Consider the following 25,132-nt stretch of genomic DNA (forward strand, 5'->3'; position numbering starts at 1 on the left):
TTAAGCAGCAAACGTTTCAACCGGTGAATAATTACGATCACTGTCATAATTTGCTTGTTGAAAAAGATGTCATAAAAATGTCGCCTCGCATGATCATCGTCTTCGGAAAAACAAGTGCCCCAGCGAATCGAAATCGGTTGTTGTGGATTGTTCCTACTTACATGTAAGGAGAATTCCAGTCATTCGTTTGACAACAGTTTTAGGTTTCACGCAAAAAACAGACATTATTTATGTATGCTATTCAGAAAAACTTTTAAGTGACGTGGATACAAGCACGTGTTAAATAAAGCATGGCAATGCCTACTACCACGTGAATGGTCGCGTTTGTCGCTAATCATTTACATGCCAATATTCGCAATGGGCCAACAGTGAATTTTAATCAGATATCTTTTCTTTAAAATTTTAAAAATTTGAAAAAATAAATTTTAATTTTGTTTCCCCTCTTTCTCCTTCCAGAGCACCCGGGAAGAACGAATCTCAAACCCGCACGGCAACAACAATGACTCGTCGGCCAACAATCTCACCGTACAGATTCCTTCGCAGACGACACGATCTCTGTTGCGGCATTCGAACAGTATGTCCTCGAATTCGCACTCCAACTCGAGCTCGACGCCTGCCTCGCCCCATCTGCTCTCGAACAGCTCCAGCGGTCACCTGCATCACACGCTGTCCAATGGCAGCTCGCTACATCACCATCCCCAGTACCAGAGCCAGTCGTCAGTGAGTTCGCAAAGTTCGTCCATCATTTCGGCAGTTCCGCCACTGCAGCGGCTACTCGAGGATCACCTCAGTAAACCTGCTCCCTATCAGATGATTGTGATACCAAATAGTGGCGGCTACTGGATCGACGGTACCGATCACGATGCCGGCTACGAAGTGCCCTCACACACGACGTGGCGAGTGGGCAAGATCGAATCGGACGACACAGCCAAGTGCTACCGAAGGTTTTTCATTTCTCGGGAACATTCGAATCTCGTTGGACACGACGACCAAATGGGACCGGTCCTGCTATCCATCAAGTCCGAAAACGTGGCCAATCAGGAACACATTCGGATATTGCTTCGTCTACGAACCGGAACCATGCACGAAATCATCCCAGCTTCCTGTCTCGGATCCAATCCATCCCCAATCAAAATGGCTCGTCTACTGAATGAGCAGATCAATGTCGACAACTTCATGCCCGTACTATGTCCCAAGGCATCCTCGTTGATCGCCAGTTACGACGAGCACGTGTTAGTCACCAATTTCAAATTCGGTGTTTTATACCAAAGGTACGGCCAAACGACGGAAGAAGAGCTGTTCTGCAATAGCGATACGACCCCAGCGCTCGAAGAGTTCCTAGATCTTCTCGGTCAACGAATACGTCTGCGAGATCACAAAGGCTATCGAGGTGGCCTGGATATCCAGAACGGACACACTGGTGACACCGCCGTCTACGAAGTATTCAAAGAGCGGGAAATTATGTTCCACGTGTCAACCCTTTTACCCTACACCGAAGGTGATCCGCAGCAGCTACAACGGAAACGGCACATTGGTAACGACATAGTCGCCATTGTGTTCCAAGAAGAAAACACCCCCTTCTCACCGGCAATGATCGCTAGCCACTTCCTGCACGCGTTCATCGTCGTACAACCAATCGAACCCAATACACCCAACTGTCGGTACAAAATTTCGGTAACTGCCCGAGATGATGTGCCGTTCTTCGGACCAACCCTGCCACAACCATCAGTATTCAAGAAGGGACCTGAACTGAAAGAATTTCTCCTCACTAAACTTATCAATGCCGAAAATGCGTGCTACAAGGCCGACAAATTTGCCCAACTCGAACTACGAACACGAACCTCCCTGCTGCAGAATCTGGTCGACGAACTGAAGGAAAAGACGCGAGACTTTTTGGGAGCCGATCTGCTTGGCGCCCCAACATCACCCACACCGGAAACACCTAAATCCGAAGGCGGTTTCACCGGATCTCGCTTTATCGACACCGTCAAGAAAGCGCTGAACGCCCGCCTCCGATCACAGAACTCCGATCCCACCAACAACGGGGGCGACAGCGGAACCAATACCAAGCATCACAACTCCATGAAAAAGTCAAAGGACGTGTCCGACGTTCCCTGTGGACCGGGACAAACTGTAAATGTAAGTATAAGCACTGAAACGATTTGACATTGATCTTAAACATGCCCTTCTCCCGCAGATCGGTCGATCGCTGTCCAAGAGCAGTACTACGGGTTCCCGTAAATCGCCCAACGATTCGGTGGCCTCGTCGCCGGACATCACATCCCGCTGTTCGCTGAATCCAAACAGCATGAACAACAACAATATGGCCGGCGCCAACCACAACAACAATAACAACCACCATTCTGGTCACGGCCATGGTCACGGCGTCGGCCAGAAGGGAAACAGTGGTGGCAGTAACAACAATAACAACAACAACGGTCCAGTGGCGATGTCCGAAACCAGCGACGACTCCAGCCTGAACAGCGTCGATCTCGATCCGATGGGTGAGTTTCGTTATGCTTGAATTGGTAACAGTAGAATCTTTAAAACCGCACCAGACTGGAGTAGACCACCTCAAAACTAACGATACGTTTTTTTTCTCCAAACTTCTTGCTTTTCCCTGCTTTGGATTCGTACATGCGCGATTGCCTTGTTTGCGTTCACCTTTGAAATGATTTTTTTGTTACCAAATTATGTTTGATATTCATCGAAAAAGTTTTTCCTAATGTAGATGCTGGAGCGACCTATATCGACAGCGACACCGGACTGGAATCGATGTCCTCGGCCGATGCCACCACCAAGGCCTGTTCGTTATGTCTGGATGGCGTGGTGGATCGGGCGGAGCAGCGATCGACAACGAGTGGTGCGGGTAGCGTGATCAGTGTCAACATCGGAACCGGAAGCACTACCGGCGGTGATAGCGGGCGGGATCTGCGGAGTAGTACCGGTAGTTCGGGTACCACGGGCAGCAACAGCAACGGAACCGGAAGCAACGCCATGGCCGCTGGATTGCTGCTAACCCAGGAAATGATGCAACAGGCGGAAGGGTACAAGCAGGAAATCACCCGGCTGAAGTGCGATAAACTGGATCTCCTCAGGCAGAATGTGGTGAGTAGTCAAAATATTGAACAATGATTGCATGAGAAAATGGGAGGTATAAAATTTGGCTTTATATACTTCATAGCAGATTGAGATTGCCGCCTATATATTATCATGTTACAATACTGAATTGAGAGTTCTGTTAGAAGACTTAGACTTCTGCTTAAGAATGTATACATATAGATCAAAATATACTGAATTGAGATCTGCTCATGGAAAGTTAAGACGACCGTTGTGAAAAATGGTAAAAAAAAGAAAAGCAGGATAGAGTGCATTGAGTCTTGTATGTATGGTAGCCACTTTGGGTGCACGGTCGTTCCGCAGTTGTGGCTAAGCTTCATCAACAAGTCAACGTAAGTTACTATATCAGCACCAACACGAGAAAAGGGTCTATGTTCATTTATGACGTTTCGAGAAAAACGCGTTTGAAAATTTTGCAATCTTTTTTAAATCGCTAATTAAAATTCACGAAGAATCTCCCAAGTCTTTGTGGTCAAAACGGTGCGTTGGATAATTCTAAATAAGTTTTTATCGATACGACGGTTTTATCATGTAAAAATAGCTCGCAATTGTTTATAGACCCTAGCTGGAGTATGAAATTCGTCTAAATGTTTTATACACCCTTCGCTTTGTACTGTATGTCTCATATGTGTGAGTGAGATGGAGATAAAATTTCCCCTATTTTTTGACAAAGGCTTATGGTTCTCGCAATGGGAGTGAGTGAATAGCTTTCCGCATTCTTCCCCTTTTAATGTTTTGCATCTAGACCGTTTGCTTTGTTGTGGAGTAAAGGGTGTATAAAACAATCTGTGTGAGGATAATGTCATTTTATGGCTCTAAATTTTATAGATCCTTTACTCAAACTGCTATATAAATCTTACGAAAACTGGAAAACTAAAAACGGTTTTTGTGTTAAGTAGAGCTTATATTGGGCTATTTGAATCCACTGAAAACCGGTTTTGTTTACTTTGTCTTTTATACCCTTTTCACATGTTGCTGCTGATATATCCAGTTAATAACTGCTGAATGAGACGTTCTAGGAAAAGATTCGTAAATAGAGTAACTTACGATATCCGAAGGGCTAGGATTGATTGGTCTCGAGTAGTTATTGCTGAATATAAAACTAACTCACTATGCAAGTCTCTGTAGTCCCCGCCCCCAAGATTTATTTTTAGAAGAGCGCGTCAAACAGCAGGAGAACTTAAAACGAGTAGTACTGCCACAGATACATACCCATGCGCCCAATCCCTTTGTTTGATGCCAGCAGTGCCAGAGTGCATTTAGTATTCTGTATAGATTTCCTTATCGTGTGATATTTGTGTTAGAAACGGCTAAGTTGAGTAATCACTTAGAAGAAAAAATCATTTCACTATTTGAAAAAACCTTATCTTGGGACTAATGTAACCACAGTCTTTCCAACAATATCGACAATCCACAAACTAATGTTTTTTCCGTTCTCTTTTCTCTTCTTCCAGACCTGCCAGCGTGACATCAAACGGTTGAGGGAACGCGAACTCTCACTCCAGGGTGATCTGGCGGCGGCCGGTAAGGAAATCCTGCGGCTTCGGGACCTTCTGAAGGAATACATGCCAACGGCCAGTAGTGAACCACTATAAACGAGTCGCGAAGCGTATTCAGCATATGCGTTGAGTGTGTCCAGCCCAGGATGATTTTTTTTGCCGGTTGTTACCAGAATAGAACGTCGTCTCAGTATCGTTTTTGTCTGTACTAATACGAGCCAGTCTCGAAAAATCCTAGCACTTTTAAGAACGAAGAACCACAACCCAACAGAGAAGTGGGTGGGTCGGTCATCCGTGCGTTCCATGGAAACCACAACTTTTTTTTCTTTAACCTTAGAATGTTATACTTTTACCATGTACATAAAGAGAGAAGTCTTTATTCGAACTATTATTTATTTAAACTTAAAACAAAAAACGATATATATATTTTCGCTACTTTGGCAATCTACCTTTTTTTGCGAGGAGCAAAACATCCTCCGAGCTTGTGTATGATAGTTGAATAAGATGCTATTTTTAGTATATCATTATTTCCAAACCCATCGATTGTTTTTGCGCCTATCCTCGTTTGTATTTTTCTTTTTGTTTCACCAATCAGTTAGTGGTGCGGGAAAATTCGTTACAGATTTTCATTTGAAATATTGAAATGTTTTTGTAAAGCACAACGCGTCTAGAATCAGAATAGAATTACGTGTGCTATGTAAATGTAAATAAAAGTTTTAAAACTCCTAATCAATAAATGTGACAGACATCCTACGGGATGGTTTTTGGGAACTCGTTTTGAAATCGAAAAAAATACTGGATAAAATACTGTAGATGTCAATTAACCATCCATCGTATGAGCTATTTTTACAAACCCCCTTGATAGAAAAGAAGTCCTTTCTAAAGATGGACAAAGAACTGCATATTTGTAGATGACGAAGAAGAGAATCTAGTATTTTAAAACATCGGAACAACGAATGTTGTCCAGTTTCCCTGTTCATTTTAATAAACGCTTAGAAGATGTGGTTTAAAAATTCCTTCGACTGTTGAAACTCGTAGAAAACCACATTGAGATGGGAAGAAAACTGTCTGTATGTATGATTTGTTTTGCAAAGGATTGCTAACCAAGAGAAAACCAAAAACTTAAGTTGAAAGTGTGGCAGAATCAAACGAATTAAATGGACTACCCGCTTGTTATTTCCTAGGTTTTAGATGAAATTAGTTTTAAAGCAACAAAAGCTGATCAATGTACACACCCAAATAACTTTAAACGAAATCATACAGCATAGTTGAATCTTTATGTGCAATACACCAGTGCGTGAAATGACATTGAAAGATATGACAAACGAAAATTTTGGAATTGGAAACTAAATAAAGCACTTCCCAATGGAATCTTTCAGGCCTTACTCAAAATATAACGCTACTTATTTCACCTTTTGTCAACACCACACTATCCTTGTTTAGATGAAAATTTCAAACAAAAAAAAACTCAAAAACCACATTATGAAAAACTAAACTGTATGTACGAAAAACTGCCTTCTACTGTTAATTCTTTTTTAGAAAGAATATATAGAGCTATTTCCAAAAACATTATAGACAAACGGTAAAATTCAAAATATTTCAAGAAAAATGGAAATGTTTATTTCCTCAAAAAGCACCACTGTCTCAAATAAAATTAAAAAAAAACGCAGGAGCTGAAATAAATTTTAATGAATTGATACCAAAGTTAACAACATTCCCAAGTCACAAACACACACAACAAGCACAGGCACGTGTCTAATTAGACCGCTAAATCTAAAAAAAAACTACGGAAGCATACACATTTTGAGCGTAACAATTTAACGGAAATTTTACAAAGTAAATAGACCAAGCAACAGAATTTTGCGCTCTTCAACACGCAACAACAGTCCTCTCTCGAATTGGTGTCAAAAAAATAAGACAAAGAACCGACCTAAAATTGTATCAGTAGCAACAGCCATTGTGTCCAGTGTGTTTAAATCTGCAAAAAACCAAATAAAACAAGTAAGAAGATCATTAATCTATACCCACACATATACATATATGAAGGAATTAAACCAAAACCGAACTAAACGGAAAAGTGTGAAAAGGAAGAACCCTACGGGAACCAATCTTGAGGCAACAAGCAACTATCTGTTGAAACGGAACAACAAGAATTCGTAATCTTATTTGGATCATTGGAAGAAAATCAAACACATAGATAATATATTTTAAACGTGTATTAGAAAAAAAAAACCTTGTATCAAAAATAACAAAAACAAAAGAAAAGAAATGTCCAATTGAGTGAGGTCTCAATCACCAACTGCTTCTTGTCCTGCTGCCTCTTGTCGTGCTGCCTCTTGTCCTGCTAATCCTTGCTCTGTTGCATCTCCATGTGCTTTCTCTAGATGTACGGAATCCTGGACTTTCGCTTCCTGTTCTGCTTGTTCTAGTCCTACGGCTTCCTGTCCTACAGCTTCCTGTCCTGTTGCTTCTTGTCCTACTGCGTCAAGTTCTGCTCCTGCTTCTTCGGTTCCTTCGGCTTTGCCATTGGTCATTGCTGTTGGGAGCAACACTGTCTGATCACCCGCGTCTGTTTCTTCGGCCTGTTGCGCAATGATACGTCTGATCTCCAATATTTCCCTTGCTACTCCACTCACGTTGGCCCAAATCACGCGATAGCTTAACGTGCGACAATCTATGAGCGCCTGCTCGAACTGCCGAAGGCCACCGCCGACTCCAAAGTAGTACGTTTTGGCCGCCAGTAAGCTAAATGTGAGTTTTGATTAAGGAATTTTTACGCTGAAGTGTTCTGAAAGAGTTTTTAAGAGGAGGTTCACAGTCACAAAATTACCGAGAACGTCGGTTTTATCGATTGAACTGTTAAATAAACGTGCAAAATCTTATATCGTCTTTAACTCAACACCGCGACGTAACGGTTTTGTGACATAGTGGAATCGATGGGGAATAGTTTAAAGATAAAAAAAACCATCTGGACTTGTTGTTCAAAACATCCTAGAACTGTTTTTATACCGATTCCTCTGCCATGATGAAATTCCCCAAAATGACCGAAATGTTTTCGACAACACAAATTTCGAGTTGTCAAAAATTACCAGGTACATAGTTATTGCACTTTCACTAAATAATGCAATACTATGCCGTGATTGAAAAAAGTAAAACGCACAAATGGTAATATTATCATGATAAGGTTTTTGAAATAGCCACGCATTTTTTCCGTGTACGGTCCAATACGGTTAAATATTTTAAAATATGTTAATAAATTTCTCATATTTTTGTTCTTTTCATTTAAACTTGTTTTCTCTAGAATTCTCAATTCTAGAAATATGATTACTAAAATAATAACCGATATAGCTGTAAAATATTACCTAAACATAACCATGTCATGTCCCTTCTGTAAGTTCGCCTGTGGCAGTTCAAGCACTGACCATACTATCTGGACACTCGATTTCGTTTTCTGGGCAATTTTTCAGTACGCATTATCGATTCCAGAGTGCGCATCGATCGATTTGAAGAAATGCTATCCCAGTTAGGAAATGCCACACAACTTCAAAGTAAAAACAGGCAATTTCTACAATAAAATCGGGCTAAACAGGTCCATATTTCCTACAGGGCATTTTTTGTCGAATTTTTCAGGTTCGCCACCTGCCGTCGATATTGCGAACCTACTAAGTCTGACAAAAAATAATTGAATTTTTGTTCTAAGTGTCAAGTCAGTGTGATCAGTGGTTCAAGCACATGGGCTCCCCAGTGCCATCTACTTGTCGCTAGCATAAGTTGTTATAGCATTGATCCTGCTTGGGCAGTATAACTCTGCCTAGTGTAGTGAGACAAATTTCTTCTTAAAAGTTAATATTCTTTTAATAAGATCATCTTAAAAACTTTCTATAAGGAATAGTATTAAAAACTTTGGATTTCTCCATATGATTACAGACTGTGTCTTATTTCAAGTGAGTTTGATTCGTGTTCATTTGAACGTACGAATGAAGCTACGTTTCAAAGCTGACTTTTTCCTATAAATAAGAAAAGGCAGTCTATTACAACATTATAAAGACTATTTCCGTTAAACCGAGATAGGTTTACTGGTATTATGTCCAGCAAAACCGGACTTAACCAAGAGGAACCAATATAGAACCACGCTAGTACTTATAAGAAATAGCCAAACGGGAGGGCTCGGATAAGGCACTAAAGACAACTAGTTAGGTTATAGTCACGAATAGAAGTGACCTGTTTATTCCAATTTGACAACGAGCTACAAAAGGCACTCGCAAGAGTGCTTCACTCATCTTTCCATTCTCCCGAATGGAACTCAAAGGGATTAGCTCGATTGCTATAAAACAACTTGTATAATTCTGGATACTACAACTCCTCATCCCTTAGGAGCAAACTATGTGTAGCTAACAAACTTAAATTTGTATTTTTTTTTCTTTACAATTAGGTATATAATTCATTTTCAGAACGCATTTTGAACTTATACATGCTTAGATTCATTCTGTTTCAATAATATAAAAAATCATTTATCTTCTTTTTCTTTGCGATTCTACTCGATTTCCTTTTCGGCACATTCTTTTCATGACGCGTAGGGGCTGCCAAGTCATCTTCCTCCGCAAAAATAAAAGATTCTGAGGGGAATCCGTAGAAATCGTCTTCAGAATCATCGGCGTTATCCCTCCTCCTTTTGCTGGAACCATTGCTTTCACTGTCGGTACTGCTGGGTAAAGTTTTTTGAACGGAAACTGATGTACCAGTATTTTCATGGGACAATCCAAAATCATTGCAATCTTCGAAAACGATCCTTCGTGTAGCATTGTGATGAGAGTTGGGGACGATTTTAAGCTGTTGTTTATGGGCTGAAATTGCCCGACCGCCGACCAAAATCTGTGAAATTGTAGGAGAAAGCCATTTTAGAAAAGTTGCAGGTAACCATTTTTTTATATCTGTAGGTTTAGGATTACGATAGTAAATCAGATTTCCATTCTTCACTTTCAGAAAAGGATCATCTACCTTAGGCAGCTTATGTTGAACAACAGCATTGTTATGCTCATCATTTGATTTTGTTAGGTTATTTTTAAAGCTATTCTTAGGATTGATTAGATCTAAAAGTGTTTTAGGTTTGAAAGCAAATAACCGTTCAGAAGGAAAAACACTATCGGGTTCTAGACAAGTATTTCTGTAATTGATTAAAAAGTATGAAACTTGATCTTCAACATCTAATCTTTTTGTTTCAGGATCGAGGAGAAATTTCTTTAAAACGTTTTTAACTGAACGCACCATCCTCTCTGCCTGCCCGTTGCTTTCCGGATGGTATGGTGGACTCTTTAAAATTTTAATTCCTTGTTTTTCTAAAAATTTCACAAAATACTCTGAATTAAAAGGTGGACCACCGTCTGTAACCATCACTTCTGGTAACCCATATCTCGAAAATATTCTTAGTAAAATACTTATAACTTTTTTACCATCCGTTCCGAATTTCATGTGCTCCAATTCTATCCACTTACTGAAACTGTCAACAACTAGTAAAAAGGTCTTTTGTTGAAAATGGAAGAAATCTGCATGGATCCGGGAAAACGGCTTATGTGTAGGTGTCCACTTCGAATACTCCACGGTTTTTCTAATTGGCGTCATTTCCATACAAATTCTGCATGATTTCACGTAATCCTCGATGTCCTTATTCAAACCGAACCAATACACCGTTCTCCTTGCCAGTTGCTTTATTTTGCTCATTCCAGAATGGTTTGTGTGTAGCATCTTCAGCATTTTTTGTTTTAAACTGGAAGGAATTATTACTCTGTCCTGGAATAATACGCAACCTTCTACTATTTCCAGATCATGATGCAAGGAGTAAACGTCACGAAACTTTTTGTCAATTCGTTCAGGCCATCTGTTTTTTAAATAATGTATTATCGTGAGAATAAATTCGTCCTTGCTGGATTCCTTGGCAATCTCTTTATAGTCGATAGGAAAACTGTCAGAAAAATTCAAACTCTTGACATATTCTTTTGCTAACTCCTCAGGTACCTCTTCTGCAAGAGGGAATCTAGAGCAGAAATCTGCGTTTCCCATTTTAGTGGATGGCCTGTAAATGATCTCATAATCATATATGGATAGTTCCATGACGTATCTTTGGAGCCTAGTAACTGCCATGGTATTTCTTCCTTCCTTGCCTAAAATACCTATTAAAGGCTTATGGTCTGTATAGATTGTAAATTTTTTCCCATATAAAAATTTGTGGAACTTTTTCACAGTGCTAACTACCGCAAGAGCTTCTAAATGAAGAATTGGATAATTTTTTTGAGCATTATTTAACGAAAAGGAAGTAAAACTGATGGGTCGTTCTTCTCCTTTGATCTCATGAGCAATAACACCACCAAGTCCGTAAATGCAGGCATCCGTAACCACAACAACAGGTTTATCAGGGTCAAAATACTCTAATAACTTAGGCTTCAGTAAGAACTGTTTACAATCGTTAAAAACTTTTTTACATTCTTCAGACCAGATAAATTTTACGTTTTTCTTTAAAAGTCTGTATAAGCAGCTGATACGGCTTGAAAGATTTGGTATGAATTTTGAATAATAAGAAACTAAACCTAGAAAAGCTTTCAGCTCTGTTATATTTTCTGGAGCCTTTGCTTCTCTAATTGTACGAATTTTATCGGAACATGGAAGAAGGCCTCTATCCGTCAAAACATGCCCCAAAAATGGTAAACTGTTAACGAAAAATTTGCATTTTTTTAAGTTAACCTTTATATTTGCCTTGGCTAATCTTTCCAAGACTAAAAAAAGGTTCATCTTGCATTCTTCCAAATTTGTTCCCGAAATCAAAATATCATCCAAATAACATACGACACTTTTCAAACCCCGAAGTACCTGATCAATGACTTTCTGAAAAATTGCTGCGCTGGATGACGCTCCTTGTGGTAATCTTTTGTAAACATAAAGCCCTTTTATAGTATTTATTACCATTATTTTTTTTGAACGTTTCGAAAGAAGCAGTTGTGTGTAAGCACCTGCCAAATCCAAAGAACAAAATACCTTTGACCCAGAAAGTGTAGCGAAAAGATCTTGAGGTAATGGTAATGGGTATGTATTCGGTACGATGACCTTATTAATAGAGACCTTGCAGTCAATAACTAAACGAATACCTTGGTCTTTTTTAACTACTACTATCACCGGAGAAGCCCATTCGCTAGCTTCAATTGGCTCAATAACACCATCATTTTCCAACTCATCCAGATAATCTATTACTTTCTGTCTCAACCGTAGTGGAACGTTATAAGCTTTCTTAAAAATCGGGTTATTATCTTTTAAAACCAGATCGCCAACGAACCCCTGAATGGGTTTGGAAAAATCTTTATCAAATACCGAAGGAAACTTACTTTTTATTTCACCAACAGTAAATTCTTCCTTAATCGCGTTTGAATATCCAACTGTAAATCTTGAAAAAGTGTCTCTCCAGCCATCGTAGAACAAATCCAACCAAGATCTTCCCATGAGTGGAATGAAATCGTTTTCGCAGGAAAGGACCACCAGGAAAAGCTGCTTGCGAATTCCATTAAGCTGTGCAGTTACTCGAATCTTTCCTAGAATTTTCAGTTTTTTTCCGTCAATTACGACCAAACGCTGATTACACTCCTGCAGGTCGAATATTCCGAAAATATTTTTGTATAACTTTTCTGAAATTACTGATTCTCCGGAACCACAGTCTATTTCCATTTTTAACCGTTTATTTTCAATTAAGACCTCAGTATAACATGGCTCATTAATGCGGTTAATGGATGATACCATCATGCAGGAAATATCATCATCGCTTTCATCTAGATCCTTTTTGAGACGCTTGAATAGACCAGAAGAACTTGATGCTTTAGGGGAGTCACAAAAGTTTACCACCGACTGTCGTTTACGTGGACTTCTACGCCTAAGACGGTAACAAAATTTTCTTGTGTGGCCCGGCTTATCACAAAATGAACATACGTACTGAGGTTTACTATTTCTTCGATTATCTAGTCTACTGTCACTCCGATCACGAAATGACCTACGATCTCGACTATTACTGTGACTAGATCTATATTTTGATTTAGGAGGTGATCTAGATATTCTGCGGCCCAATCTAGCTACCAAACTACCACGATTGTCTAAACGACTGTTCAAATGCTTTGCTCTGTCTTCAGCCAATTCCTGGTTCACCACTATCTGTTCCGCCTTCGCTGCCGTCAAATTTTCCTCATTAAAAAATCTTTTGCGAATCTCGTCATCTCTTACCCCGATCAATAAAAGGTCTCGAATATTCCGCTCTTTCCCTTCGCCAAAATTACATTGTTCCGCCATGTACTTTACATCAAGCACAAAATCAACATTCCTTTCCCCCTCTTGCTGTCGACGCAACCAAAAATCAAAACTTTGAGCTACGTCCGAGCTCGTATTATCATAACATTTAGTTAACTCGTCTATAATTTGCTTGTATGTTAAATCTTGTATGGCTTGGCCCGCAAAAATTAATTTAATTTTAGAATATACAGCTTGCCCACAGACAGCCAAGAAAGAAGATTTGAAACGATCCTCTTTATAATTGTTATGAATAAAAATCCACTGTAACTGTTCCACATACTGTTTAAAAGGAATTGATCCTGGTATATAAGGCTCCATCGTAGCAGCCAAAGACATCCTTAACAAGATAAATGTACAAAACCAACAGCGCGGTGAAAAGGGGAAAAAAAATATATATAAAAAAATAAATATCAATGTTTTGCACTCGTCAATAAATAAACTCAATAAAGAATAGAAAACAAATCACGTACCTGTACTGAAAAAACAGCAGTCGTCCAACCAACTCGAATGCAAAACTAAATCCAGTCAAAATCCAACAGCGTAAAAAAACAACTCTGAGTTGCAGTTTCTACAAGCTGTCCCCTCAACAGCAGCAACTCCACAGAATACAACAACAGCAGCTCCAAACAGTACCCCAACAGCAACAACTCCACGGGATACAACACCAGCAGCACACCAGCAGTTTCCTCTCGACTGTAAATTCGAAGCAATTCTATGCTTGTGAGATTCTCGTGCTTTTTTTTTTTACACACACAAAAATCTCACTGGTGAATGACTCGGAAATGCTCACTGCCAGCTCACCTTGGTGTCTCACTCACAAAACTTGGTGTCTCACTAACCAATGATTCAAGCGTTTGCTACTGCCGAACAAAATGGCGATTAAAACGCGCTGTGGAAAGATAACAATTATACTCTAGAACAAAAGCCAAAATGGCGGTGCTCTAAAACACAATGCTCTTTTGAAGAACAAAAAAAAACGTGCATTAGCAATTTGAGTTTTGCTGCAACCTAAATTACACTGCGCACAATTAAAAAATCTAGAAAAAGCGTATAATCCACTTTCCAGATCACTTAGGTAAAATTACTTACAAAACCGTCGAAAAAACACGTTTCGTTACTACGGAAAAAAAATTCCAAGTGCACTTTCCAACCAGCTCTCCGCTAGAACTTAATCCCGAATCGTCGCCAGTTATTATGTCCAGCAAAACCGGACTTAACCAAGAGGAACCAATATAGAACCACGCTAGTACTTATAAGAAATAGCCAAACGGGAGGGCTCGGATAAGGCACTAAAGACAACTAGTTAGGTTATAGTCACGAATAGAAGTGACCTGTTTATTCCAATTTGACAACGAGCTACAAAAGGCACTCGCAAGAGTGCTTCACTCATCTTTCCATTCTCCCGAATGGAACTCAAAGGGATTAGCTCGATTGCTATAAAACAACTTGTATAATTCTGGATACTACAACTGGTTGATATTTGAGTTTTATAGCTCAAAAGAAAAAAATACAATGCACACACTTATGGTTTCTGCTTTTAGGAAAAATGGTATAAAATCTTTTCTTATAGTCCGTGCAAATACTACACTTTGAGTAAAATTAATACTAATGATACTTACCAAGATTATTTACATCAAACACATCTTCCAAATGGTTGTACTTACTAGGATGAAAAAATATGGTCAAAATTGATATTTAAAAAGGATACACAACTCCATCCGGTTTCAGCTTGGTATTGAACAGGCGAATCAATTGATCGTAGCTTTTGTTACTGTAGATCGTCTCCGAAGTTACGATCACATCGTATTGCAAAACATCCACATGATCTGTAAAACTACTCCAACTTCCGGCAAAGAAGCGAACATCAGTTTTCGCTTGGTACTCGCCGGCTTCCGTGTCATCACCGCAGCAATTAATCGAATAATTCTTCATCGTCACATTTTCTATAACATCGTTGTTCTGAAAAGCGAATACTATTACTTTTTTGCTGTTAAGAATCAATAATGTCGAATATTTACATAATCTTGAAAATCCACATTCTTGGCACCCAACTTAACCGCCAAAATCCCCAAAATTCCAGATCCACATCCCAAATCCAAAACAGCACGATTGGCGAAGAATTTTTGATATTCCTCGTTCTCCGCCATCAGTTCACCTAGATCGAACGTACACTCCCACACCTTAAGTCCACCCTCGTAGCGGCCCGGAATCAAATCCGAGTGGTCAATTTCGGCATCCAAAATTTCCTGGCTAAGGTCCTCCTTCGGGATCGTCAGGCAGTTGATGTATTCCACCTGCATGTTAACACTGGCCAGGAAAACATGCAAGTCTTCCGGATCGATGGAAAAGCCCTTGCGTAGTCCTTCCGGAATTTTTAATTCGATGCATTCGAATTCATCGATTGATGAACCTTGTGCTGCAAGAGCTTTAAACGGTTGATTTTTACATTGAAGCTCAATTTGTTTTCATTACTAACCTGTTGCATCCTCGGAATCATCTTGACTATTTTCCGAAACATTGAAGGAAAACGAAAACATTTTAACTTAAAAGTTACAAAAACTCGATAATAATTGTTGAAATTTTATATTTTTTCAGAAAAAAACTTCGGTAAATTTCCAAAATACAACTTTTTCACGCCAAACATGCGGAGGAGAATGCATAGGTTTGTTCAATGTTCAATTTCAAATTTTAAAGTCAGAGCTGCCAGTTGGAGATTTCAAAAACAAATGGGAAGACAATTTTGATCAATCCGATATTTTTCCATAGAAATTTCTTTAATCTTTTACGGCTCTGATTAAATTTAAAAAAAAAGAAAATTCATTAAATTTTAATACATGTTTGATCAAAAAAGTGTACAAGTAGGACATTGTAACTAAAAACACATGCATTACATTAAAGATAAATAAATTAGAGTTTTCCGTCATTCTGTAGCTGTAGCGATGCATGTCTTCAAAAGTTTTAATCAAATGATTGTGTTAATTTGAACTAAACAGAAAATGAGTGCTTTTCAAACAATAATATATTTTCCACTTTAGCGTACATTGCCTTATCGGCCATGCACTTGATATTATTTGTTTGTATGCAAAATATTTTTGTTTTGAAAGATACTTCCCTAAAAATTTGCGTAATCTGCAAATCTCTTTAGTGATTTTTAAATTATTAATTTATTACGAAGAAATTATCCAAGAATGCCGGCTTCGTGTGTTGTTCCGGATTGCAAAATGAAATACGCACATAGTGAGGACGTTTCCTATCACAAGTAAGCCATACACAACAGTTTATCCGTTCTGTACGTTTTATGACAAAATAATATTTTTTCCGCTTCGTGCATTCAGATTTCCCTTTCGAAATACTGAACTGCTGGCCAAGTGGATTGAATTTACAGGTCGTGGTCCGGATTGGATTCCAACCAAATGGACCTCAATTTGTAGCCGTCATTTCAGATCGGATGACTTCAAGGATTGCATCTACAGGTTAGTTTAACTATTACCGTGGACCTTGTTCAAATTATGTATACTTATTATTCAAAATATTTTTTAGGAAAAATTTAAAACCTTCTGCTGTGCCCTGCATTGAATACAAAATAATCAAACAAGGAGAAGATCAGCATGAATCTTTTGCATTAAAACACAATCCCCAATTTATTCAATCGGGTTTGGAGTCGTCTGAAACAGAAACGGACCATGAAGAGTTGTCTTGTCCGGACGAATCACAGCTATTGGACATCACTTGTCGTTTGTGTGGAATTGTTTTCAGCAAATGGTGTCAAGGACTCCTTGTTGAAATCCGGCAGCATGCTACTGATATTTGTAAGTGTTTGCCATTTATCAATCTCGAGGTAACGCAATTTCCGCAGAAAGTGTGCAGTCACTGTATGAAAGTTATTCATGGATTTTCGGCTTTTTATGATAATGTGTCAAAGGCACAGCAAGATTTAGAAGACAAATACATCAGATCGTGTCAGGCTGATACCAGGTACCAGGTAGAGACTGTTGAACCCGCTAAAATAAGGATCAAGCAAGAGCCTTTCATCAAAATAAAGGAAGAAACCGTAGACTCTGGAACAAAAACAAAAGAATTGATTCCCGAAACGGTTGATAGTTCCTTAATTATAAAGAATCCCAGCGTCACAAATGATAAGAATAAGATTCTACTATTCAATAATCAAAACAATGATATCCAAGGTTCTAAACAATACAAAGATTCGAAAAGTTGTGAGATCTTGGAAATAGTAAACCTTTATCCACCGATTGTGGATATAACAAGTGCAACAATCAGAGAAGTTCAACCGTACGAAATAACACTGCCCTCAATGGCTGGCACCATGGTCACATTTCAGCAATCGAACCCACAAATAGTAAATTTGAAAACAGAAAATACGGCCGAAGAGGAAGAGGAAGAATACGACGAAGGTTCTGGCTACTATCCAGATCATGTGGCTGGCCTGGACAGTTTAGAAGAACATAGCTACTCGAAATTACCTATACAGGCAACAGATGACAACAAGGACGAAATATTTGCTAATTCACAGCACTCAACAGAATCGATAAACCTGGGAGAAAATGGTACAATTCGTGTTATACATGTAGAATTGCCACCACAACAGCATCTGATCGAGCAGCCGTTAGTTTTGAATTTCCCTTGCCAAACTTGTAACCAAAAGTTTTCGTCTCGGCTAAAACTCCTAAAGCACCGCGTTTTCAAATGTCCTTACACAGCGCCCTTCGCTTCCAAATGTGTTTATTGCCAAAAAACTATTCATAGTCTTTCGCGATCCAAAATTCACAAAATGGTGTGCTATAAGAAAATCTCTCAACGGAAAATTCGATTTACTAATGCTAAGAAAGTTCTATCTAAATTGAAAATAAGGAAACCAAAACCGGTAAAAACTTTCAAATGCACAATGTGCGATCGTACCTATTCCCGAATGTCCAATTTGAACAAGCACACTGCTAGTCATCGACCTTTGGAACAATGGAATCATAAATGTGGCATTTGTCTGAAAATATTCGACAAATTGTTCGATCTTAAACGGCACTTTCGGCTGTCAAAATGTGCTGGTGGAAGCGTTGATAACATGGCGATTCCTTCAGGTGATGGAGGACGTTTGCTGTACGTTTGTACGAGCTGCAACAAACAGTACAAAACATACAACGGGCTCAAGGTGCACGAAAATGAGCACACTAGGTTGAAAGCATTTGTTTGTGAAACCTGCGGAAAACGATTTGGCGGCCAGTTGAATTTAACACAGCACATGTTATGCCATGTGGACGTAAAAAGTTTTTCCTGTAAACTTTGTCCCAAGGTAAGCGATTCTATTTGAAGGTTGAAATACGTTTTAAATCACAATTTGATTTTGAAGGTTTTCAAACGGAACGGTGGTCTCACTCAGCATATTAAGGCATTCCACATGCAGATAAAACCATACCGGTGTACCGTTTGTGGGAGGGACTATGCTCTCAAAGCGGACATGACCAGATGTAGGCATTCGCGGCTGAAGGATGTCAATAGAGATTGTCTTTGATTGTTGATAAAAGATTGAATTTTCACTAAACAAAACTTGGCGGATTGCTTATTGGAAAGAATTAGTTTAAGGATTTTAGGTATGAATATTTCTATTATTTGTTTTTTTTTTTTCATTGTAGATTTATATTTCTTTTTTATTTATTTATATATAAAAAAAATTAAGATGTCGAAAACAATCAAATACTTTGATTTAGATAGTTAGCTTTACTCATGGCACGAAAAATCAAGGAAATTTCGGACTGATAAACTTATGAACAGCTTCAGATACATTTGGTATATTGTTTATCAACTTTTTGACATAGATCAATAGAACAGGATACTTGCTCACATGGTGTTGTTATATAGGTGTAAAGAATTGATTCATGAGATTCAAGTTCTGTCTCATATAAGCTTAAACCATATTATTTGTTCTACTCAAACTGTTCTCCTTTTCAAACCAAATTATACAGTGTATCCTTGATATCAAAAATATGTCTCATCTTTTTGAACTACCATACTCGTCAACCTTACCCTCTGACTGAAACATCATGAGACAACTCGTTCGTTGACATTTAGTCTCATGTCCTGGATATGCCTATTTTTTCTGAGATACAATCTATCTGCCGTTCAAATTTGTTTTGGTTGCACATGGACGCTAGGTTCTGCTTTTTATGCTATAGCAACGAGGGAACAATGTTGGTTATATTAGATTTTTGTTAAAACGTTTAAAAGAAATTAAAATAAAATGTTGGCAACTTTTACTACTGATGCCTCTTAGTAATCGAAAAAAAAGTAACTGAAATATGCTGCCCCTACTTTCATAACAGTCCCATATGCAAAAACAAGCAAGCGAGAAAATCAGCTTTTTCTGTTTTGGAATATATTTTTTAATTATGACCATTACTTTCAGCATCAACGAAAATCGTTTGATGGAATGTGTTCTAGGCTGTCATAATAAATCGTAAGACCTGAAAATTTAGAAATTGGGCCATCGGTAACGTCGGGAGCACCATTTTATTCGTTATGGGACTGTTATGCGAGCATATTTGAGACCTTCTTCAAATCTACTCGCATAACAGTCCCATACAGAATATGTTTTGCTAACCAAGCTACTTTCTAAAACTTAAATTAGATCATTTTTGAACTTCTAAATGCAGTTATCAGAAAAAGAAACACACTTTTGGAAAAATACCGTAAATTCTACATTGTAAGTTGAATCTTTTTACGATTTTGATTGCATCTGTTAGTTTTTTACTCAGGAAGACATTCCTTCCTTCTTACTGACCTGCCTTCGAGAACTAGTGTGCATAATTCGACATCAAGTGAGTTTAAATCTTTTTTAAATGATTCGAAGCAATAAATCAAAGACTATTTCGCCGAAAGAAGCATTGAAAAGTAACCAAATACGTAATATTTCACATATGGGACTGTTATGCGGGTATATTTCATATGGGACAGCCACAGGTTGTTATTTTTTTCAAAATTTCTAGAACAAAATCTCTTTTTTTATTGTTTTATATTGAAGCCCTATGTTCAAAATGACGAACTGTCAGATTAGATAAAAAATGACGAAAATTCATATGGGACTGTTATGCGAGTAGGGGCAGTATGGCCATGTGTTGAATTCTTGACTCGCTTTTTTTTGGTTACCAACACTAACTACTTTTAAGGCTTACTACTTTCTCTCTTAAATTCCTTTGATACGCTTTTATCACATGGTACTCAGATTCCTTGAATTACATTCCATATACTTGCAATGACAAAATAAAACTTTATCTGATAACTTTTTCGCAGATTAAAATGACACTTTTTTCAACTAACTTATGATTGAAACACTAACTTAAAGTGAAAAACTAGTTTCACAGTTTAGAACTAAAGGGGAAAAACATTTACACATTTACAAACTTGGTCGGTTCAATTCACACCTTATGAGTGAGCCGTTGTCAAACCTTCTGTTTCAAAACTACTTGTAGCGCGTTGAGCGTAACGATGATGATGAAATACACGAGACGAGAATTCCTGATTAGCAACTGTTGTGGGGCTACTTGATTTTTTTTTCAAATGTTGTCGGTTTTCAAAAGTTCGTCCATCGTTTCGGATACCACCACATCGCTCAAATATCGACTCCGGTAGCTGGAATTCACTGGAAAACGGCTGCGCGCTGCTGGAACTGTTGTCTTCGCATTATTCGTTCCTCTTCTTGGCGGCGTTTCTCCTCCTGTTCTTGCCTGGAAAGACAAAAATGAAACAATGGTAATATTTTTTTTTGAATATGTGAACGAAATATCGGCATAAAGTTTGCGTAAGCCTTCCAAATACGCATTAAGGTAAAATAAAGCTTTACTATTTCAATTTAAAACGTTCAGACCTGCTGAACGTGGTCATGTACATTAGACTGAGTCGATTTGGGGTCATTTTTGAATTTCTCAAACGCTGGGGTCTAAAAAGCTTTGTTTTGGTTCAAAACTCATCCATGATTTTTTACTGAATTTTTAGGCAACGTTTACATGAGTAAATTTGAACTTTTAGGTTTGTATGGGCAGGGAAAATGAATATTTTGTACTGAAAAATCAACATCTTTTTTGTTTTTTTCTGTGCAGCCGAGCCTGCTTATGGGTTTTGTGCCAATTTATAAATTCTCCAAAGAAAATTTTTCGCTGAACAACTTTGTCGAAGACCTTAACTTTGTATCATATATGCTATCAGTTTGCTGTTGACACCTTATTAAGGTCTTAGTTTACTATCAATTTGGGCATCAAAGTCTGCTCGGGTACTAGGAATAAAAGTTATTAGCTGTTTAACAGGGGTATGTCATTTGAAATTGATAAACAATAAATTCAATTGACATCACTGCTGGGTGCCTACACGGAAAAAAATTGAGTGGTCATCCCAAAGACGCTGTCATGATAATTTTACCATTTCAGCGCTATAGTATTTTCAACCACGAAAAGTTTAACATCGATTTTGTGAAAGTGCGCATGAAACAATATTGAAATTACTATGTACCTGGTAATTTTCGATAACTCTCAATGTTTGTTGTCTAAAATACTATGATCATGATAATTTCATCATAATTTCTATCACAACTACCGTCCGCATAGTAATTTTGACATTGCGGCACCAATTCATATCAACAAAATATTACGCACATCGTACTTTTGAGAACAAAACATATTTGACTCAAAAACATAAGTGCGTATGATAATTTTACTATGGTAAACATTCTTGTTGTTTACACTAATTCAGGATCATTAATCATCAAACCCGTTTGTAAAAAAACTAATTTTGAGCTGCTTTATAGTTACATAACTTTGAAAATCATTCCAGAGCAACGGGAGAACACACTAACATTGACCGACGTGTGTCGGAAGTGTGAATTTTCATGTTTCAAATAATGTCATAATGCATGCATGCAAATAAACAAACAAACATACATAGTAATTTTACTATTTAAATCAAGCTCCTCGCTCCTCCTAATCTTTATCATAATACATACTAGTTTCATCATGAAACATATTAATTTTACTAGGGACAAAGTAAAACAATGCATCATTTCATTGACAATTTTACTAAAACGCAGTCGAATTTACTATGCGCAGCCAAATTGAGCACATGGTAAAATAGCTATGCGTAAGGTATTATAAACAACAAAACATATTTGACTCAAAAATATGGTCGCCTGTTGTTCGTTTAAACCACGGATTTAGTAATTTTACTATGCTTTTTTTTTGTGTGTAACGAGGTATTGCATGACTACTTTTCATACAATGCTTTGTGGAGCACAAGCAGTGATGTCAATGGAATTTATTGTTTATCAATTCCGAAAGACATACCCCTGTTAAACAGCTAATTGTTCAGAGGGAAATTTCCTTTGGAAAATTTAAGGCTCGGCTTCAAAGAAAAAAACCATAAAAGATGTTGATTTTTCAGTACAACATATTAAATTTTCCCATACAAACATAAAAGTTCAAATTTACTCATGTAAACGTTATATAAAAATTCTGCAAAAAATCATGGATGAGTTTTGAACCAAAACGAAGCTTTTTAGACTTCAGGGGTTGAGAAATTCAATATCAATAAATATCAATCAATCAATAATAATAATTATTATTCTATTCTATTTTATTTTGATTGTTCATAGTCAGCTAGCTCATTCGTCCTCCTAACATAGCAACTGTTAGCATACGTTTCTTCTACATGTTTTATGAGAAAGAGCAGATTTTATAACCTATTAGCCAATACGAATTCTAGCTTTCGTAAGATTTTGAAAAAAACGGACAATAGGATATAATACAATAGTTATATGAATCAATTATAAGGTGATGATAGCACACTATTATTTTCAACTATGCTTCATGCTTTTATACTTGCTGTTCTTGTATTCTTCGTATTTTATGATTCCAACGACATATTTTACTTTTTTTTTATCAACGAGCGTTCAAGTATGGTATGCTTTAATAAAAAAAAATTCAAGTGCTTTTCTTCACTTTCCTATGCAGGATTGCCAGGTTTTAAAAAAAAATCGTCCAGATCAGGTCGCTTCAACCAAAAGTCTCTCCCTTTTTTGCTATGATCCCTACCTATTTATTGAAAATTCCTACCTGATCTCATCATGGAATTTGTTCGTCCGCAGTTGCTGTTCGATTTTTGCTTCGAAAAAGTTTTTAGCCCCATTAACGCCGACCTCGTCCACATTGATCTCGGTAAGACGTGCCAATTGATCCAGACCTGAATCGGACTCCAGCTCACCAGCACGTGCTTTTCTGTAAGATTTTTTTTACGGTCGGTTACACTTATACTTGTTCTGAAGCTTCGAAAAAAAAACTGCAATTCTGTACCTATAAATCAGCATAAACTCGCGGAACGAAATCTTGCCATCCTTGTCTTCGTCAACTTCCGCGATCATCGCTTTCAGGCCCAGGTGAGTCTGGGGGGCGCCGAGTTTTTCCATCATGAACTTGAGCTCGGCTAAATCCAGGAAACCATCAGCGCCGACATCGTACCTTTGAGGGAAGAGAAGAGAAGAAAAAAGAATAACGATGAATACCGGATTAGCATCACAGGATTGTGTCATGTGTCTCCAAGTATGTTTTCATTCGTATAGTTGATTCATTCGAGATATCTCGACGGCGGCACGACAGCCGTGCATTGATCAGTTGGGATGAGTCATACAGTCTGACTTAAAAAGGGATCGCACAGAGGGTAGAAATCGCTGCCTCTTGAGTTTGCTTATTCACATTTTTTTTTTCATGTGAGATATGCTATTGAAACCAGAGAACTGAACCAGCTGTCAAATCGCATACAAACGCACCGTACCAAATTTTTGGTACCAGAACGTCAGTGTGGTTCCCGAAATTAAACACTTCACCCCATAACAGACTCGAAATAGGGTAACATTTTGGTTGCCAAACGTATCTGTTGTTGTCATACTGCAGATTTAGAATCAATTTTAACAAGGATTATGCTGAAAACTCTGCATTTTGTGTCCAACCATAATTTATTTATGTTACCAAAGATCCCTTTGATTGACATTCCCGAGCCGCCGATATCATTTTAAGAATTATTTAAAAATTGCCTCTGGTTGAAATTTTTGCAATGAGGAAGCCATGTTGCCCCTATACGTGTTTCACTCGTTTCATTTTTCTTCTTCCTGCGGGTTTCTTGACTGAAAACTTGGTACGGGAATTTTTGTTTTCTTCAGCCCCTTGATTGAAACATGACCATTTGAAAAAAACTCATTTTAATGTTCAGTTCTAGTTTCATATTTTGACTCTGTGTTTCAAGTGATATCGGAATCTCATAGTGTCTATTTTTTTTCTTTTATTTTGATGGATTTTAACTTCTTGAAGTCATTCATCCCTCCTTTACTCTTTATATGTAGAACTGACTGCGTGTTAAACTTTCTATTCCAAGTTTCTGCACATTAGGAAGTGCACATCAAAGTAGGCGATACCGACCACACGACCCCAAATTCCAGCATTATCGTTATATTCGGTGGTTACTGGTTTTTTTTTCGTCCTCATTTCAACAAACATTCTTTACAACCATCGCAGTATGCACGTGGTCAGGCACTGTAAGGCGAAAGTTCCTTCTATATTCTAATCACATTCACGGACTACTATCTTTCCAATCCATATGCATTTTTGAGTTCTCCTTTCTCTTATAAACAGAAATACGGCACACGGCACACGCGAGTTCGTAACCCAACGAACTTTGAGGCTGAGCTCCTCGTGGTCTTATTTAATCGTCAATTTAGGAAACGACCCATGCGGGTCGTCAAGCTCGAATTATGGGTCGATACGAAAAAAAAACCATGCTAATTACGAAACAATACGTACACATGTCGGATGTGTTGCATTTAGCTACGCCGAAACAGGCAAAACGACATAGGTATCCCATGCGTTCGATTGATCGGTTGTGGTGACCAGTATATTTAGGTACACAGACATACCTCCTTGCGGCAGCGGCTTTGCTGACCGTAGCCAAAAGTTTTGTAGGGTTTCTTCTGCTGGCTGGAGGCTTTTCTCGAAGAGTTGACCGCAGATTATGCGATTAGTGCTCGTTTTCCATGTGACCGGGTGAGCTTCTTGCCAGGGGCTATAATTTTTTTGTTTGTTTGTTTTTTTTTCAAGCCCGCTCTACGCAACCAAACGTATTTATGAGCTAAACGATTTGTGAAGATGTGCCTA

The 25,132-nt window shown here is 38.2% G+C and overlaps 4 protein-coding genes across 6 annotated transcripts in view; 2 read left to right on the forward strand and 2 right to left on the reverse strand.

Annotated features, from left to right (window-relative positions):
- Positions 1 to 456: 456 nt before the first annotated feature.
- LOC129749819 (rap1 GTPase-activating protein 1-like) lies at positions 457 to 6,842 on the forward strand. Of its 2 annotated transcripts, none has more exons than XM_055744909.1 (4): positions 457 to 2,139; positions 2,198 to 2,504; positions 2,717 to 3,108; positions 4,575 to 6,842. In XM_055744909.1, exons 1-4 carry the CDS (start codon positions 577 to 579, stop codon positions 4,713 to 4,715), a joined length of 2,403 nt encoding a protein of 800 aa, XP_055600884.1. In that variant the 5' UTR covers positions 457 to 576; the 3' UTR covers positions 4,716 to 6,842. The 2 variants fall into 2 exon arrangements, with proteins under 2 accessions (XP_055600884.1, XP_055600885.1); XM_055744910.1 differs by having other exon boundaries at positions 2,732 to 3,108.
- Positions 6,820 to 15,579, reverse strand: LOC129749821 (histidine protein methyltransferase 1 homolog). 2 transcript variants are annotated; one of them, XM_055744912.1, is made up of 4 exons: positions 15,415 to 15,579; positions 14,957 to 15,354; positions 14,647 to 14,897; positions 6,820 to 7,364 (listed from the first exon to the last, which is right to left on the reverse strand). In XM_055744912.1, the coding sequence occupies exons 1-4, from the start codon at positions 15,473 to 15,475 to the stop codon at positions 6,908 to 6,910; spliced, it is 1,167 nt and encodes a 388-aa protein (XP_055600887.1). In that variant the 5' UTR covers positions 15,476 to 15,579; the 3' UTR covers positions 6,820 to 6,907. The 2 variants fall into 2 exon arrangements, with proteins under 2 accessions (XP_055600887.1, XP_055600886.1); XM_055744911.1 differs by having other exon boundaries at positions 14,957 to 15,363.
- Positions 15,580 to 16,039: 460 nt separating this feature from the next.
- Positions 16,040 to 18,497, forward strand: LOC129746789 (zinc finger protein 460-like). Its single transcript, XM_055740667.1, has 4 exons — positions 16,040 to 16,197; positions 16,274 to 16,411; positions 16,479 to 18,243; positions 18,301 to 18,497. Exons 1-4 carry the CDS (start codon positions 16,127 to 16,129, stop codon positions 18,460 to 18,462), a joined length of 2,136 nt encoding a protein of 711 aa, XP_055596642.1. The 5' UTR covers positions 16,040 to 16,126; the 3' UTR covers positions 18,463 to 18,497.
- A 226-nt stretch (positions 18,498 to 18,723) lies between these two features.
- LOC129746790 (EF-hand domain-containing protein D2 homolog) overlaps positions 18,724 to 25,132 on the reverse strand; it is a 55,711-nt gene continuing 49,302 nt past the window's right edge. The window contains exons 2-4 of the mRNA XM_055740668.1: positions 23,282 to 23,446; positions 23,045 to 23,206; positions 18,724 to 20,671 (exon numbers count right to left, since the gene is read on the reverse strand). Coding sequence (XP_055596643.1) covers positions 20,584 to 20,671; positions 23,045 to 23,206; positions 23,282 to 23,446 — 415 coding nt within the window. The 3' untranslated portion in view covers positions 18,724 to 20,583. The remainder of the gene's footprint in view (positions 20,672 to 23,044; positions 23,207 to 23,281; positions 23,447 to 25,132) is intronic.

The sequence above is a fragment of the Uranotaenia lowii genome, chromosome 2 (assembly GCF_029784155.1).
Source record: "Uranotaenia lowii strain MFRU-FL chromosome 2, ASM2978415v1, whole genome shotgun sequence".
Classification (NCBI taxonomy): Eukaryota; Metazoa; Arthropoda; class Insecta; order Diptera; family Culicidae; genus Uranotaenia; species Uranotaenia lowii.

Coding starts and splice junctions, on each gene's coding strand:
- LOC129746789 (XM_055740667.1), top strand. CDS start 16,127: ATGCCGGCTTCGTGTGTTGTTCCGGATTGCAAAATGAAATACGCACAT. Junction 16,198..16,273: donor GAGGACGTTTCCTATCACAA/GTAAGCCATACA, acceptor TCGTGCATTCAG/ATTTCCCTTTCGAAATACTG. Junction 18,244..18,300: donor CCTGTAAACTTTGTCCCAAG/GTAAGCGATTCT, acceptor TTGATTTTGAAG/GTTTTCAAACGGAACGGTGG.
- LOC129749819 (XM_055744909.1), top strand. CDS start 577: ATGTCCTCGAATTCGCACTCCAACTCGAGCTCGACGCCTGCCTCGCCC. Junction 2,140..2,197: donor GACCGGGACAAACTGTAAAT/GTAAGTATAAGC, acceptor CTTCTCCCGCAG/ATCGGTCGATCGCTGTCCAA. Junction 2,505..2,716: donor CGTCGATCTCGATCCGATGG/GTGAGTTTCGTT, acceptor TCATCGAAAAAG/TTTTTCCTAATGTAGATGCT.
- LOC129749821 (XM_055744911.1), bottom strand. CDS start 15,475: ATGTTTTCGTTTTCCTTCAATGTTTCGGAAAATAGTCAAGATGATTCC. Junction 15,364..15,414: donor TGATTCCGAGGATGCAACAG/GTTAGTAATGAA, acceptor AACCGTTTAAAG/CTCTTGCAGCACAAGGTTCA. Junction 14,898..14,956: donor ATGTGGATTTTCAAGATTAT/GTAAATATTCGA, acceptor TTCGCTTTTCAG/AACAACGATGTTATAGAAAA.